Source organism: Carcharodon carcharias, chromosome 1, assembly GCF_017639515.1.
Source record: "Carcharodon carcharias isolate sCarCar2 chromosome 1, sCarCar2.pri, whole genome shotgun sequence".
Lineage (NCBI taxonomy): Eukaryota > Metazoa > Chordata > Chondrichthyes > Lamniformes > Lamnidae > Carcharodon > Carcharodon carcharias.
In genome coordinates, this window is record NC_054467.1 from 112,108,468 (window position 1) to 112,126,016 (window position 17,549).

At 39.6% G+C, this 17,549-nt stretch overlaps 1 protein-coding gene across 1 annotated transcript in view; it reads right to left on the minus strand.

Annotated features, from left to right (window-relative positions):
• Positions 1 to 1,516: 1,516 nt before the first annotated feature.
• LOC121277011 (stanniocalcin-like) overlaps positions 1,517 to 17,549 on the minus strand; it is a 28,806-nt gene continuing 12,773 nt past the window's right edge. The window contains exons 3-4 of the mRNA XM_041185905.1: positions 16,335 to 16,546; positions 1,517 to 1,918 (exon numbers count right to left, since the gene is read on the minus strand). Of these exons, the coding sequence (XP_041041839.1) occupies positions 1,621 to 1,918; positions 16,335 to 16,546 (510 nt within the window). The 3' untranslated portion in view covers positions 1,517 to 1,620. The remainder of the gene's footprint in view (positions 1,919 to 16,334; positions 16,547 to 17,549) is intronic.

A 17,549-nucleotide genomic window follows, 5' to 3' on the forward strand; every position in this document is an offset into this window, starting at 1 on the left:
AGACCTCCCATTGCTCATTATGTAATGATGCTTGCTGAAAAGTACATTTGTGGACATTAAGTTCACACTGCTCACTCCTATCCACAGCCCAATGGCTTGCCAACACAGATACATAAAAACCAATTAGTGTGCCCAAATTAGCTAGTATTTGTTGAAATGTGTAAATAAATTAATGAAATAATTCTTTAACAAAAAAATACAAGGCCAATGACCAGAATTTCAAAGTCACTCAACTAAGATTAAGTGATTCAATAGCTGGTAGATTAAGACCAGCACAATTACAACTAACTAAAAAGGTACAATATTATTTCACTAATTAAGATTAATTAGTTGTATATCAATTCAACAATTAAAATGGCTTCTTGTAGGGAATGGTACAGATCTCCATGCAGGAGCTAGACTATTACATTTTAGCTATTGAAGTGACATCAAGTTTTATATACAACTGAGCTGGGAGACACATTCAATTCCAATTGTTCTGACCATATTAACAAAACTGATGAGCCACTATAACTAGCCACAATTCATGCTTACTACATGCAAGCAGGCACACTATTTTAGCTACACCCTCCAAAAAGTAATGACTTGTAGAGGAAATAATTAGGGGCAAACATCATACTACACAGGTACATGTGGATGATAGGCTACAAGTGTGGAAGAATGCAAAACTTAACCTTGGTATGTTACCAGGAACATGTCAAACTGAGACCAAGCACTGAAGTGCACATCAGGCTATTTTTTCATATCTCCTAGTGGTCAAGGAAAGAACAGCATCAAGTGATGGACTAGACTATCAAAGAGGAAACATCTATTCATGTGAAACCTATGGAAATTCTGTTTATACTAAGAGGGAACCAAATTGATTACCAGCCTCTGAACTGGCTGAAAGAACAGCCCTGAATCATAGTACAATTAACTTGGCAAAATCTTAGCAAATATATGGATGCTCATGCAAATGTCCCTCATTTTTATACCACGAATAAAAAAAAGTGATGCAAATAGCGTTTAGGGGTTCATTCGGCCACAATTAAGTAATAGGAAGCAATAAACTGGTAAATGAACTCAAAGGCAGCCATAAATCTGTAAATCATTTAACTAGATTGCAATATGAAACTGGGCTGTAACAATGCAAAAAATCCAAATACAATTAAGTAGGTTTAATTAGTAAAAAGGTGCAGCAGCAAAAAATCATTGTACAGATATTTACATCTTTTCCAGCTCTATTTACACAATAGAATTGGTACTGGAACAATCAAAGCCATTAGATGTTTACAGATAGATCTTTTACAGTAAGCAAATGAATTTGACAGCACAGTGATTGAGACTTCAGTTTTAATTTCCCTCCCATTCATAGAAGTTTGATACTTTACACTATTATTAACTACACAGGAGTATTTTGATCATCCAGTTATGAAATTGCCTTTGAAGTACTCTATATTTTATCTTTTTTAAAAGACAGAATTTTCACTAGTATTAGAACTATTGTATACAACAGCAAAAGTTAATGCCTGATTTGGGGAAAATAGGTAAAGGTGCTGTAATACCCCAGTGTTTTATCAAGCTACTAGTAATCACCAAAAACTGTACATTTAGCTGCTAAATACAGAAATCTGTGCATAATTATGGAAGTCTATATATAGGCTTTTCAGTTTTCTGGTTCCAATATTCATCTCTAGATGTAATGTTGTCTAATCCAGTGCTTCTTCCTTTTCTATTGACCTTCTTGGGTTTCACAGATCCTGGTGTTCGTTTTTCACTGACCAATGTTGCTTGCTCAGCTATTCTGCAGGAATCATCTTGTACCATCCTCCTCAAAATACCAAGCTTTGAACCAATTCGAGATTGTATACTTCTCCTTATGGCATCAGCAATACCAGTATCACAGTCAAATAATATCTTTACAAATTCAAAGTATGCCCTGTTTAAAAAAAGGACATCCACAGTTTTACATTAATCCTATTTCATTGAAGAAAAATGTTAATTTCTTCACACTGCATTTAATTGTATGTTCACAAAACACAGCTATCTTTTGGAAGGTAGGATGTTATGGTTTTAATTTGAACTTGGCACTGCCAAAATATTCATTCTTTTGCAAAGATATAATGGGATATAATAGTATTTAAATGGAGGGTCTTGCCCACTGGCTGGAGTGCCAGCAAGAGCCCTGCATTGCCTCTTTTTTGGGAAGGCCAGCCATTTAAGTGCTGATCAGGCACTTAACTGGGCAGTGGTGGCCCTTCCCCAGGGTTAAGGGCCCAAGGGACAGAAGCCCAGAGGACTGCAACTTTTCATTGTTCAGCAGTGCCACTGGGGAGGTGGTGGCTGCTGCCAGTACTACAATCACCCAAGGCCCAGGTGAAGTGATGGTGGGAAAGAGGGAGAGGGCAATTAATAGGGTGGGGTGACAGGTGGGGACACAGAGCAGAGGGTCAGCAACAAGCACAAAGAGGTGGCTCTCAGCAGCACCCCCCATCCCTTTCCTGTTTCTGGGTTCCAGAATCAGGCACTCAGTGCCTTTGAACAAGGGGCATTGCCAACCACAAGAAGCCTGCAAGGAACCCCGACAGGGTTTACATCTCGTGCTGCCGCTGGGCAAATAGAGGCGATGGAGTGAGGCTCTTAAGTGGGCATTGTCACTTAAGGGTCTCAATTGGTGGCAAGTCAGGAAGGCCATCCTTGGGCCTTCCCACCACAGACTTAACCAGGGCAAAGGTGGGAAGGCAGTGTGGTCCCCACCTATCACCCTCCTGCCCTATTAAATGCCCCCCTGCTGTCAAACTCACCATGGGGCAGGGCATTAAATTCCACCCAATGTGTCTGAAGGGGGTGCATCTTCCTTTCTACCAGTTCTGCCATTATGGGATGACAATCTGAGAAAATGCTCAGAAGCTTCTAGAATGGCATCATCACCACAACTTGACTTATTTGGGCTACCCAACTGTTTTCAACAATATATTCCAGCATATCATATGTTCAAATAATGAAAGATGTATAAGGAAAATTACATATCTATGTTAGGGATCCTTCAATTCAATGGATAGACTCCCCTCTTAACATTTAAAAATTAAAATAAAATGCCTTGAACAACATTTTAAAAGATGTGTCAGCCTTTGAATTGCATCAGAGTCTAATTAGTTTAATCAAAATCTTTTTGCTCATTAAATTTCAAATATAACCCATAGGGTTCTTGAGAAAGCCTGCACCCAAATTTTATTCAGAACGTAAGCAGACGAACAGCTGCCTTCAACATTGTGGCAGCATTTATATGGAATATAAAATGATGCCCTAGCAAAATTGAGGTCAATGGGAAAATCTTCAGGTGGCAGTCATAAAGATGGTAGCAGTTGCTAGAGGCCAGCAGTCCAAAATCACTAGGATTTCCACTTGCTGGTTCTTTGGCTCAACCATCTTTAGTTGCTTCATCATTATCTTCCCTCAGTCATAAGGTCAGCAGTGGAGCTGCTTATTGATTTTAGTGTTTGGCTCCACTTACAACTCTACTAATAAAGTGCTCATACCAGCCACCACTAGGACCTAGATAACATCTAGGCTTGGGCTGACAAAGATAATATTTGTACCATGTATAAAAGGGCAATGAAGAAACAGGAAGAAAGCCAACCACCTTCCCTGAACTCCAACAGCAGTGTTATCACTGAATCACCATCATCAATATCCTTAGGACAGGTGTCACCATTGACCAGAAAGTGAACTGGATCAACCATGTCATGGTTGCAAGAACATGTAAGAATTCAGTTGCTTTGATATGGGTGGTTCTAGTCTCTCCAACATTTGCAAGGTTAGTGTGATGAAATGCACACATCTCACCTAGATGGATGCTGTCATAACATAAGCAACTTAACACCATCCAGAACAATAGTGAGGCCATTGAGCTCAATATCCACCCCTTCCATCATTGCCATGATATGTGAGTGTAGCAATGTTATGGAAGCACCATCACCAATTTCACTTCCAAGTCATAAACACAGGTTATTTTCCCCAATAGGTGTATTTTAGGCCCACAAGAACCTCCTCTGGCCCTTACATCATCTCACCAGCCAACATATTTTTTCTGATTGAAAATACGGGAACTTAAAAACTACCGGATGACAAAAGACCAAGGTCCATCTAGTTTGTCATCTACCATCCTGGCAATTGCATAATACAATGTTTGAAATTGATTAATCATAGCTATCAATTAGCCCACAACACTCAGTTGGGACAAGGAAAATCCCATCAATTGGGAGCTTTTGAAACCATAGTTTTAAAGTCACCAGTTCTTCCTAAGCAGATCACATTCACCCATTTATATCTGAAATCACTCCCACAAAATCCTAATTTTTCTCACTTTCTTCAGAGTTCAATATCATATGCCACCATCTGTAACTCTCCAAAAAGAGCCCCACAGATGACAGGAAGGAGACAGTGCGAACACAAAAATATGCCTTTTGTGCCCTTGTTATACATTATGAGTGCCTGGCCAGAGGGCTTAGGGTGTAGTGGGCCAGAAGCCCCTGGTTCAAGTGCCACTTCAGGATTTGAAGGCCATGGAAGGTGCGTTAATAACGTGGCCAAACAGTCTGATCAGCAGACTGGAAATCCTAATATACCTGATGGCAGGTGCTAAGAGCAGAAGAGATTTTCCTGGTCAGCCATTCTGCAGAAGGCAACAGCAAACCACTGCAGTACTTTGCCAAGCATAATCATGGACCAATCCAATGGAAGTCCCTGGTTGCCAATGCCCCTTAGGGCTTGACACCTGAAGGAGGAGTGCCTGAAAATCAACCTGAGCTGTAATACTTGAACATAATTTCTCTCCACTTCATCCAGATAGGATGAAACGAATGAACCCAAAATTATTTGCATCCTGCACATGCAAGCTTTTCCTAATCTTTTCAGCTGGTTGGAGAAAACTTGCAGTTCAGCATTGGGACATGCCTACCCATTGAAATGAAAATTAATTTGCAGTTTGATAACTTTAGCAAATACAAATTTTCTAAATTGAAGAGTTATGGGCAATAGCATTTAAGATAACAATCTGAGACAACATATCAATTTAAATCCAATTTCTTTTTGATTATTGACAATGGCCCCAACTCAATACTACAGGCTTTGATCCAACAGCAAAATCCACCTATGCAGATTAGGTCATTAAAAATCAATTACTTTCCATTCTATAGGTCAGAAGTTACAGTGCTGTTCATTGTCAGAACATCTGATCTAAAGGGGGACTAATCTATTAGTTTTGTATACTTTGGCCATCATCGACTTGAAAACCATTAAGTGTAAACTAGTAACTCATTCCTGCACTTTTGAACACACTGAAAGCAAGACAGCCTAGCTTTCTCTTCCCCCTTAAGGAACTAGAATTTAAAGCCAAAGTGGTCTTTCCTACACATACCAGTTTAAAGATTGGTTGTTCCTGGGCCAATGATCCAAACCAAAGATTATAAAGCAGGCCAAAATATTTTACTAGTGCACTAAGAAAACCACAAACATTCAAGAATCCAGCAAGCTTTAGTTGCAGTATCCACACAGAAAGTCTAATTATAAAGACCATCACAAGCTTTTGCGCTGTAATTTTGACTATGATAAGCTTATTGTACTGCAGTTGAACTGCAAAGTACAGGAGCACAATTATGTAAGAAATTGCAAGCTTATTTTAGGAAAATTTAAAGCCACAATTTGGTGAAATTACAACATACTCCACATACCATTGGCAAGGTATGCCCCTCACCATTTGAGTTGGCTAAGTGTAAAAACGTCTGCAATCGAATCTCATTTACTACTGATAGTGTTAGCAAGTATGTTCAGTTAATTAATTCAGTCTAGTTAATTTTTGCAAAGTTCCTTCTAGTGTGCATCATTGTGCTTTACTCCAATCTTGGAAGAGAGTGACCTTGAGGTGGTGGATTTCTGTACCAGCCATCCTTACTTGATTAAAGTTGCTAATTTCCACTACTTTATGAACAGTTTTGCCATGCAGAATTTCTTCTCCCTCATTCAAAATCCAGGAGCCAGTCAACACCACACAAATTTAATTTTAACATGGAAGCTTGACATCCCAATTTAGTTTTTAAGCAATCATTTTGGGCTAATTTGAAGCGAAAGGACAATTTGTTTTTGTCCATTTAGTTTTTGTTCAGTTTACTTTGAAGGTAGTAGAGACTGAAGCCCAAAGTTAATGCATAAAGAGAACCACAATATACTGCTCACTTCTGGGATTACTTTAATTTCAGCCCAAACTACCCATGGGTGCCGGTCATTTTACAGGTACAGGATATACAAATATCCACACTGCTTCAAGGATTGCTCCCAAGATTGAACCAATAAACTGCTTTGAATCACACTATACTTGAACTGGTACCTCAACAATGGCATTGGGTGATAAATGGGAGTAGGGGGATAAAAGTGAGTGCCTGCATTCTTCCCTGTTGATCAGTACAAGAATTCACATTTGCGAATATTAACTACACACCACACTTAATTCTGCAACATCTTTACAACCAAAATGTTATACAAAATTTGAACAGATTTTCTTTCCTCCATTTACTATAGAAAAGAATTCTAATTGACTATCAATATAATTAATAGAATTCCTAACTGCAGTTTATAACTTATTGCTTGAAGTTATTGGCAAAATAATTTGAATAAAATAATGGATTATAGCTGAAATGCAAGTTTGCTGTCCCAAAATAAGCTAGTGTGCCATGAGCATTGCAGTAACTGAGCAGAGTATGGCATTTTATAGAAAATTATACTATGGGCTGAGAACCCTTTAGGAAATTGACATTAGTTATTCACCTCCTAGAGCAGAGCCAATACAGTCATGACAAATGGAACATGCATTACTTAAAACTATTCCACATTTGAAGTTTAACCACTTATCTAGTCAAAATTCAAACCATTTATCAAGATTCACTGCAGAAAAAAGGGTCATCATTTAAGGAGCACTATTAACATTGCAGACAGGGCCCAGTTGTACTGTTTAATCCTGTTGAAAACAAAGTCACTTTGATTAAAAAGTAAATCATACAATAGGCAGAAATAAACAGTGTGAATAGCAGCACTTGAAGGTTTTTGTTCAAAAGTTCAAAGTGAACAGAATTTCAAATGACCAAGAATATGCTAAAATTGAAAGCTCAAGATGCCAAAGCATTCTTCAAAAAACTGGAATGCTAACCCTAGAACAACGAGAATTTTCTTCTTCAGGTTGATATAGAATGTACACTAGCTTTTCACATGTCAACAGTTGATTATACTGCAGTACTGCCAACTTAAGTCTGAAATTCAGCTGAATTCATTAGCTCATAAAAAACTCAAATTGTACTGTAATTTCAAGTCTGAGCAGTTTCCTTTTTTGCAGTCAGCACCGTTTTCAAATATTTATCCCTCAGCCTATCTGGAAAACTAAAATCAACTGTTCATCTTCAAATTGAGGCAAGTCTCAGGATTAACCTTTTTTTCTTAAATTCCAGACAGCTTAATCCTGATAGTTCTTCTCTTCCAGAAATCAAGTTTCCCCAACTCCTATTTTTGTGCTTTTATTCATCAGGAGGCATTGAGGAGCTCCCAACTCTTGCACATAGATTATTAGAATGTCTTCTTTTTAAAAATGCTGAAGGAGTGCTAGGTGTTGCTCTGTAGTTTGCTGCTGTAGAGGATACTAACAGGTTATGACTGTCCTATACAGGTATTATCTAATTCAATAGATCATCCTCATCTACCCCCTTTAACCCATGCTATCAACTGAAATAAACAAAATGTCAGCCAATTTAGGAAAATAAAATCTAGCCAAATCCTCTTGGGCTCCAAGACTTGACCAAATTCTAGGAGACCAGCAAGTGGATAACAACCCTAATAAACCACCTGCTGCAGATGTATTGGCCACTGACAAACTTATCCAACTCCCTTTTGAATGGAAGCCCACATTCAGAGGTTGTGTTGGTTAACTTGCTCTAGAGGCTAAACAGAAGTACCCTCCAGCATCTAAACTAGTTTATGTAAATTTTCTAGCCCTGCCTAGTCTATCTGGCAAGGTGCCAATGCATCAACCTATTGGTTCTCCTTTGGAGCTTCTCCCAAGGTCTCTTATCACCCACTGTTTGTAGAAACAAAACCTAGTATCTCATTTATTATACTTTCAATGGTGTATAATGTACCATGTGAGTTTTGACAACGTGAAAAGTTATATTCAAACTGCCTCTTCCATTTTTGTAGGAACACCAAGTCCTGTCGTCAATGACCAGGAAACAGAAATCAGCACATCAGTTTGCACTTGTTGCCAGCGCATGCGCAGTTTCTTCAACTGCTTATGTCATGACTGTGCAGCCTGAAACCTCAGCTGCTAACATTCCCAACACTATGCTTCCTCTGCTCCATAACCCCATTGCTCTCCTCGCATTTCACCACTCTCTCCTGTTCCCCCACATGGCTCACTTTCAGAACAGACAGCAGTGGGTGGCTATGGGGGAAAGCAAGAGGAAGTGAGTGGCAGTCATGATCACTAAATCACTTAAAAAGCTAATGAAACTCTTGTTTTCAATTGTATGCCAATTGTCAGTTCTTAAGACAGCATTGAGCTGGGACAATGCCAGCATGCAAAACTCCCTAAGGATTATCCAAGTTAATTTGGAACTACAGACAAATTTATCTGGGTGCAAATGGCCACCAATTAGTTTTCTTTGAGGACATCCAATTTTCCTCTGCATTCCTACCCACCTCCATCCCCCCTCACCATTTTCCTATGGCCTTTAGTGAGTTGTGAATGCTTATGTGAAAGATGCACACCCACTGCAGTAAGTTTCCCCATTTTAAATTGGGAATGACAACTGGATTCCCCCATACACACCATTTTTGTCTTTTACTGCGGTATTTTGGAAGCCCATTAAAAGCACACCATTTCTGACAGTTTGTGAAGAAAATGCAAAACCTGCTGAGGAGTCGAGAAGATTCTGAAAGAAAAAAGTGTAAAAGTATTTTCAAACCTTGAAATGTCATTATTAGGAACTGTATTACAATGTAGGCATGTTGTAAATGCAATGATTCATCATAGGGATCTGTCCTTTAAAGGTAAGTTGACCCTTACCACTGACAAGCCTAGTGTTTGTTCACTTGCATTACTGTGCTTTTCCAATGGAGAAAGCACCATAATGCAGTGAAAAAGGTTACAAAAAGCCCTGTTAGCCTGTGATTTAAATAGGGTTGGCTAAAAAAACTGATTTTGATATTTGAAAAAATATAACAAAGTGCTGCGTAACTTGGAAAGTTCCTGCATAACAGGAACTCTGTTTTGAAACAGAAATGAGCACCTTCTGTTTTTTTCTTCCTAGAGGGCAGTCTATTGTTTGGACAGCTGTGGCCATTATCAATGCTTGGCTGAGTTTCAGGTCCTAATGGGTTTCAGGTCAGTAGGTGCTCCATTCATCTGAGAATGAATGACAGCTTCAAGAAGCAGATTATCCCTTTGATGTGATTTCTGGTTTGTTGACAATTAATAGAATTACAAATATTATAATTTTTCATATTGCAGAACAATTTTTTTCTTCAGAATTAATGATACGGAGGCTTTTATTAGATGGTGAGGTTTATTCCCCCCAAAGGAATGTAAAATATTTTCTATTGACATTACATGGAATCTCAGGAGTGCATGTAGTGTATAATAGGTAGTGGCTATGGAGGATAGATGGGAGGCATGGAGGCAGGTGGGGGGTGAGGGGTGAGGTTTAGGGAGCTCTTAAACACTGTTAGGAGCTGGGATACTTGGAGAACTGAGACAGGCTTTCTAAGTATCTGCCTTTGCACCCACACTCCTGCACCAGCTCACGGCTTGCCAATTGCACTGTGAACCTGACCCCAGTGTGAAAAGACAAAAATGTCATGTGAAGTCATGGGTTGGGCATACAGCTTGTAAGCCACAGAAGTGCCCAGTTTGGGTTTTCTCCAAACCTAGAGGCAGACTCAGCCCACTGTTTGATGCAGGTAACTGCCTGGGATGTTGTTGGCCATGACACCATCTGCGCATGTGCAAAATGTACTCCTAGTGTTGTGGCACAAAAACAGCCTTGTAGGAAAGGTAAAACACTGCAGATACTGGAAATCTGAAGTAAACAGAAAATGCTAGAAATTCTCAGGTCAGGCATAATCTGTGGAGAGAAACAGTTAAGATCTCAGGTCTGTGTCTTTGTCAGAACTGGAAATTACTTTGTAACAGTTTTAAGTAAGCAGCAATGAGGAAAGGAAAGAACAAAAAGGGAAGGCAGCAGTGACTTAATAACAAAAGGGATCAATGTTCAAGGCAAAACAGGGTTGTAACTGGGAAAAAGATAGGTCTAGAGGAGCTGTAAATGGTAGCAGCAGAATCAATCCCAGCACCTTTTGTATAAGAGAACAGTGGTATGAGCTGATGTCCAGGAAGCTTTTAAGTGCTGAACTGAAATATTAGCTGACATTCTAAGCTTCACTGGAACAGTCAGCTGAGGATAGAAAGGTCAGAGTGGGGCAAAGAATTACAATGACAAGCGTCTGCAAGCTTAGGGTCATGCTTGCTGACTAAATGGAGATGTTCAGCAAAGTGAACACCCAATCTGTGTTTGGTCTCTCCAATGTGGGGGACTGCACAGTGAGTACAGGGTATTAAATTGAAAATAAAACTAAAATTGCTGTTGCGCCTTCTGGATTGGGGTTTGACAATTTCAGATCATAACCATTGTTTTTTGAAACTACATGCAGGTAATAATTTTGCTGTTTCATTTACACCTCCCATCTTTTATTTATTTACTTGTTCTACTAATCTCCTTCTGCCTTTCACTTTCATCCCTCAATTGAACCACACTATCCAATCTTCCCTTCCCCACAGCATGTTACATCTAATATTTCTGTTCTGAAAAAGTCAGACATGCAAAGTTAACTTTTTCTCCAGATGCTTTGACTTGCTGGGCATTTCCAGCATTTAGTTTATATTTGTGTGAACTGGTTAGAGAAGAAAAAAAGTGTTATAGTTGCAAAGTTAAATGATTTATATTTAAAAGTTGCTTTATTTGCATCAGCAACATTGAGGTTACCAATTCATGAATGGCACCATTAGAATAACATTACGTCAAATTTCTTCCAAATCAGACTGGATACTAATGTCAACCATGAGTAATAATCCAATCATTTGTATACAGCATTCTTTGTCTTTCAGCATTGATATAGTTTAGCTGGATTTGATCTTCACAAGAGGGGTAAAGTGGTCTTGATCACAATTTTGACAAAGTTAATTAAAAAAAACTATCTGCACTGACTTAACAAGCAAATGTTTGTGAGGATTTCCCCATTCCTATAGATTAAAATGTCATGGACAGGCACAGAGAAATAATTGTAAAAGCCAGTGGAATGCTGGCCTTTATGTCTGTCTAGGAGAACTAGAGGTCACAATACAGCTATACAAACTCTGGTTAGATTCCACCTTAGGAAGGATATATTGGCCTTGGAGGTTTACCAAAATGATTTCTGGGCTCAAATGCTTGAATTACAAGGAGAAATTACCCAAATGTAGTGTATTGGCAATTGTATTGTGCATTTTTCCCCACTTAAGGCCACCATACACAATTATACCAGTAGAGTCTAGGAGAAATAAAAAGGAATCCATGGAAGACATTTACAGCCCTGTCATGGTGGGGCGGGGTTGTAAAATGCAACAAGCCATTCAAAAGCCCATTGACTTCAGCAGGACTGGAAAATCCCACCAGCAGGAGGGGCTGTAAAATTTCGACCCATGTTTTAACAGCATGTGCAGTTCCGATTCTGAATGCTTCTTAATGAATATCTTGTTTCTTCCCAAGAACTTCACAACATCTAGGGCTGTATTCCCAGGGAACTGAGGGTAGAAAGAGTGACACTATTTCTGACAAGTCAGAATGTAGTACTGGGCACATAGTATAAAAATTAAAGGGAAATCTTTCAGGAGTGGAGTTAGAAACAACTACATGCACAGGTAGAAGTCCCAATAGTGACAGCTGGTGCTGGGTCAATTGTCAATTTTAACTTATCCAAAGGTATTAATGGGTATGGAGCAAAGGTGGATAGAGTTAGATCACAGGATCACAGACTTGTTACAACAGGCCATTCAGCCCATTGTCTCTGCACAGGCTCTCTGAATGAACAATTTCCTTAGTACCATTATTCCTTCTTCCCCATATAATGCTGCACATTCATCCTTTTCAGATTTTGCTCTAATTCCCTTTTGAATGCTTTGATTGAACCTACCGCTGCCACCCAGGCAGTGCACTCCAGACCTTAACCACTGAATGAAGACATTCTCTCATGTCACTTTTGCTCCTTTTGCCAATTACTTTTCATCTGTGTTCTCTTGTTCTTGATCCTTTCATGAGTGAGAACAGCTCCTCTCCCTATCTACACTGTCCAGACCCCTCATGATTTTGAATTCCTCTATCGAATCTTCTTTCAGCTTTTTCTCCAAGGAAAACAGTTCCAATTTCTCCAACCTATCTTCAGAACTGAAGTTCCACATCCCTGGATCCATTCTTGTGAATCTTTTCTGCACTCTTATGCATTCACATCTTTCCTAAGCTGCAGTGCCCAGAACTGGACACAATACTCCTGCTGAGGCTGAACTAGTGTCTAATACAAATTCAACATAACCTCCTTGCTCTTTGTACTCCATTCCCTAAAAATAAATAAAGTGTAGGATGCTGTATATTTTATTAACCACACTCAACATGCCCTGCCACCTTCAAAGTTATGTACATTACACTTCAGGTCCTTCTGCACCTCTTTAAAGCTGTACCCTTTATCTTATATTGTATCTCCATGTCCTTCCTACCAAAATGAATCACTTCACCTCATTGAATTTTACCTGCCACTTGTCCGCCCATTCCATCCAATTGTCTTTCCTTTAGAAGTTCTATACTATCCTTCAGTTCACAATTCTTCCAAGTTTTGTACCAATTTTAAAAATGTGTCCTGTACACCAAGATCTAGGACATTAATGCATATCAAGAAAATCAAGGGACACTGACCCCTGAGGAACTGAACTACAAGGCTTCCTCCAGCCTGAAAAACATCCATTAACTGCTTCTATTCCCTGACACTCAGCTAATTTCATATCCACATTGCTACTGCCCCTTTCACTACATGAGCTATAACTTTGCTCTCAGATCTGTTGTGCAGCACTGTATCAAATGCCTTTAAGAAGTCAATGTACCCACATCAACAGCATTGCCCTCAGCAACCTCCCCATTACCTCTTCAAAAAAAAAAAAAAATCCAGTAAGTTAGTTGGCCATGATTTTCCCTTAAAGGAATCCATGATGAATTTCTAAATTAACTCAGTTGTCCTCATGGCTATTAATTTTGATCTGAATTATTGTTTCTATAAGTTTCCCCACCACTGAGATTAAACTGACTGGTCTACACACATCAGCCACAATCTCATCGAGGGGCAGAACAGGCTTGAAAGGCTAAATGGCCTACTCCTGTTGCATCTCAAACAAGATGAGAGTAACCAGGCATGTAGTGATACTGGAGTGCATCAGAGCACCAGTCTGGCACCTTCTATTTAATATTCACTGCTGGATGGCAAAGTCCTTTGTTGATTGGCCATCCGTTAAATGCCCCACCTCATTTTTCTTTCCACTGATCTAAGTGGAATCCACTCCATTAACTATCTAACTGGATTTTAATCCTCGCTGCCTCCAATATTGAAATTACTTGTTTCTGGAAGTAACACATGCAGGGGGATTTGGCTTATTGATGGTATCAGAACTGGAGGGAAATCCTCTTGCAACCACGTGGGACTGTGTGATGTGTGACGCAGAGTTGGCCAGTGCAGGCTGAGTGAATTCTACCTGTGGTATTGTATGGGGCATAATGGCAAGTTTGGCCACAAGTTCCTGGAGTTTGATTTCAGGCTGGGTGGTAAGAGTTGACTGGAATGCCTGGAGCTCAGTGTGGCTGTGAATCTGGAGTGTGGAAAGGTTAAGGAGGGAAGGCTGGGCCCAGGGCCCTGAGCCTCATGCTGCTGCTGCATGTCTGAGTCAATGTGAAGCAGCAGCAGCAGCAACAGCAGTAATCCTCTTGTACAGCTCAGACTGAAGAAAAACAGACCTTACAGCTCCCTTCACACAGCTCTCCCATAAACAGGCATTTCAGGGTCTTTGAAGCTCAAGGTTCCCGGGATCTTAAGCAGCAGCAATATCCTTAAACACCTTGTGTTTGCCTACTGAACTTTAACCCACAGCAGGTTCTGCCACAGCAGAGCTGGAGAATCTCACCCCACATGTTTAGCAAGTTCCTTGAATGTATCTATAATAGAATCAGAATGTTTAGATCACAGGTGGCCATTCAGCACATTGTCAGTTCTCAGCAACAGCAACTCAGCAGGTCCCACTCCTCTGCCTTTTCCCTGTAAAATCTTCTGTCTTTAGATAATTATCCAGTCCCCCTTTGAAAACCACAATTGAATCTGTCACCATCACATGCCTAGGCAGTGCATTCCAGATCCAAACTACTTGTTGCATAAATAAGTTTTTCCTCATGTTGCCTCTGGTTCTTTTGTTAATCACCTTAAGGTTCTCGACCTTCTGCTGATAGGAGCAATTTCTCCCAATTCATGGTCTCCAGGTCCCTTACGATTTTGAGCACATCTTACAAATCTCCTCTCAACCTTCTCTTCTCCAAAAAGAGCCCCAGCCAATCCATCCACATAACTGAAATCTCTCATTCTTGGCACCATTATTGTAAATCTTTTCTGCACACTTACTAAAACCTTCACATCCTTCCTATTGAGGCTGAACCAGTGTCTTACAAAAGTTCATAACTTGCTTGCTTTTGTACTCTGCCCCTATTCATAAAACCCAGGATTCAGTATAATTTATTAACTTTCTCAACCTGCCCTGTCACCTTCAATAATTATGCACATATAGTCCCAGGTTCCTCAGCTCCTGCGTTCTCTTTAGAATTGTATCCTTTATTTTATGCCACCTCTCCTCATTCTTCTGACCAAAATGCATCATGTCACACTTCTCTACATTAAAATTTAATCTGTCACATGTCTGCCCTTTCCATCAGCCTGTCTATATCCTCTTTAAGTCTATCACTATTCTCCTCAGTTCACAATACTTCCAAGTCTTCCATCATCTGCAAATTTTGAAATTATTCCCTGTACTCCCAGGTCTAGTTATTAATATAAATCAAGAAAAGCAATGGTCCCTCTATATACCATTCCCCAGTCAATTAAATAAAGTTCTGTAATTCATGTTTTTAAATAGGCTTGAATTAAATAATTAAACAGCTGCATAGTGAAATTCTAACTATGCTAATGAATCAAAATATCATATGGTTTGAAATAAAATGTCTACTGGCACCAATATTTTTCACTTAATAACCATAGTTTTACTGATGCTTGGTGACTCAAATGATTAATACATAGGAAAACAACATAATTGTAGATTTAGAAATATCGTCAACACATTTTCTTAAGAGCTCCTGCACCTCAAAATTTGGCACTATGCCCCTGGTAATCAGTGTAGACCACTTTACAGAACTGACTTGTTGGGGGCTGGTGGGGCAGAGGGTGGAATCAGTGGTGAATCCTTTTAATGAAGGCTTCCTTTTCCGATATCTGAAATTTCAAATGGAATGAGAGCAGCGGACTTTACACTTATCCATTTTCTACTCTTGTCAATGCCTTCAGACAGTATGCCTGACCAGTAAAATGTTTCTTGCAAATACAAAATAAACCTGTTAAAATCAATGGTGAAAAGTACTGGACAAAGAAAAACAAGCATTACTATCAACAACAAAAAGACTTGAAGTGCGAGCTGCTCGAACAATGCCAGATGAAAAAGTAACTGCAAGATAATCAATATAACTTTCAGCTGGCAGTATTCCCATCTATCTGCTGCCCTTGTCCCATGACCACTACCATCTAGAAGGACAGGGGCAGCAGATAAATGGGAACACTAGCACCTGGAATTTCTCCTCCAAGTCACTCACTATCCTGACTTGGAAATATACTGCCATTCCTTCAGTGTCACTGGGTCAAAATCCTGGAACTCCCTAACAGCACTGTGGGTGTACCTACACCACATGGACTGCAGTGGTTCAAGAAGGCAGCTCACCACCACCTTCAAGTGCAACAAGGGATGGGCAATAAATGCTGGTCCAGCCAGTAAAGCCCACATCCCATGAATAAATAAATAATCTTACATAATCCAACAAGCCAAAGTAGGTTCCTGTGTCCTGGTAATGTTTACAGCTTTATTGCCTATCTTATCCATACTACATGGAACAAAAATTTAAAAATCCAAGCCAGACAACCCAGTATACACTTACCCATTTAATAGCATAGTGTGTAGATCAATCATTTCTGCAAAAGCATCAGCATTATCATTTGCCACAGCACAGATGTCATACTTCTGGTAACAAACCACCTGCAGTTCAGAAAGGATCTCCTGTATTGCAGGACATCTTCGAATACTACAGCTGAATCTGGACTTAATCCCAATAGCATTACACTTCAGGAAATCTTTGATAAATTGTTTTCCCTGGAAGGGGACAGAAATACAGATAAAACAAGTGTACCAGATCATATCAAAAGAAACTAATGCACTTTTCACTGTTTTGAGAGTCACCATTTCATAAGCAGGAGTTTCTGTTAGGTTGTGCTATTTCTTCAGTGCAATTCACCAGGGATCAGCTAAACCAGCACAAGAGGGGAATTTCAGGTGCAAATTGCATTTCTGCAATATTTGCACTAGTTTAAAAACAATGCTGGAAGTTGGTCTCACCCACAAAAAAGAAACCACACCACAGATTGAATTAGCCACCATTACAAATTTGCTTCTTAATTAATTCTAATGTTAAAAAAAACTCAGCTTAAGAGCAGGCAGAGGCCTCACAGCCCATGGCAGTCTTGGGCTTCAACTCCATTTCCCCATTCGATGCCCATATCCCTCAATTTCCTGAGGGAATTCCTTTGGCTCAAGAACATCAATAGGCACCTTTTAAAAATTAAAAAAACTGACTATTGTACATCACTAACTAGCAAATGATTCTATAGTTTATCAATCCAATTTTAGTTATTCAAATCAGGCTATTCAGTTGGTGAACTAAACAACTTTTGTTTATATAGCACCTTCATTGTAATGAAACATCCCAATGAGCTTCACAGGAGTATTGTACACAAAGTATGACACTCAGCCTCATGAGGTATAGATCAGATGACCAAAGCGCAGATAACTTGGAGGGTTGTTGGGTAGACACGATGGGCTGAATGGCCTCTTTCTACATCATAACACCATAGATCCATAGAAAAGTTATGGCCGGAGGAGATGGAGATAGAGAGGGGAAAGGCCATGGGGGGTGGGTGGGGAAGAGATTTGAAAACAAGGATGAGAATTTTTAAAATCAAGATGTTGCTTGACTAGAAGCCAATGTAGGTCATTGAGCAAAGGGTTAATAAGGGGATGAGACTTGCTATGGATTAAGACATGGGCAGAGTTTTGGATGACCAAGTTTACAGATGGTAGAATATGAGGCACCAGCCAG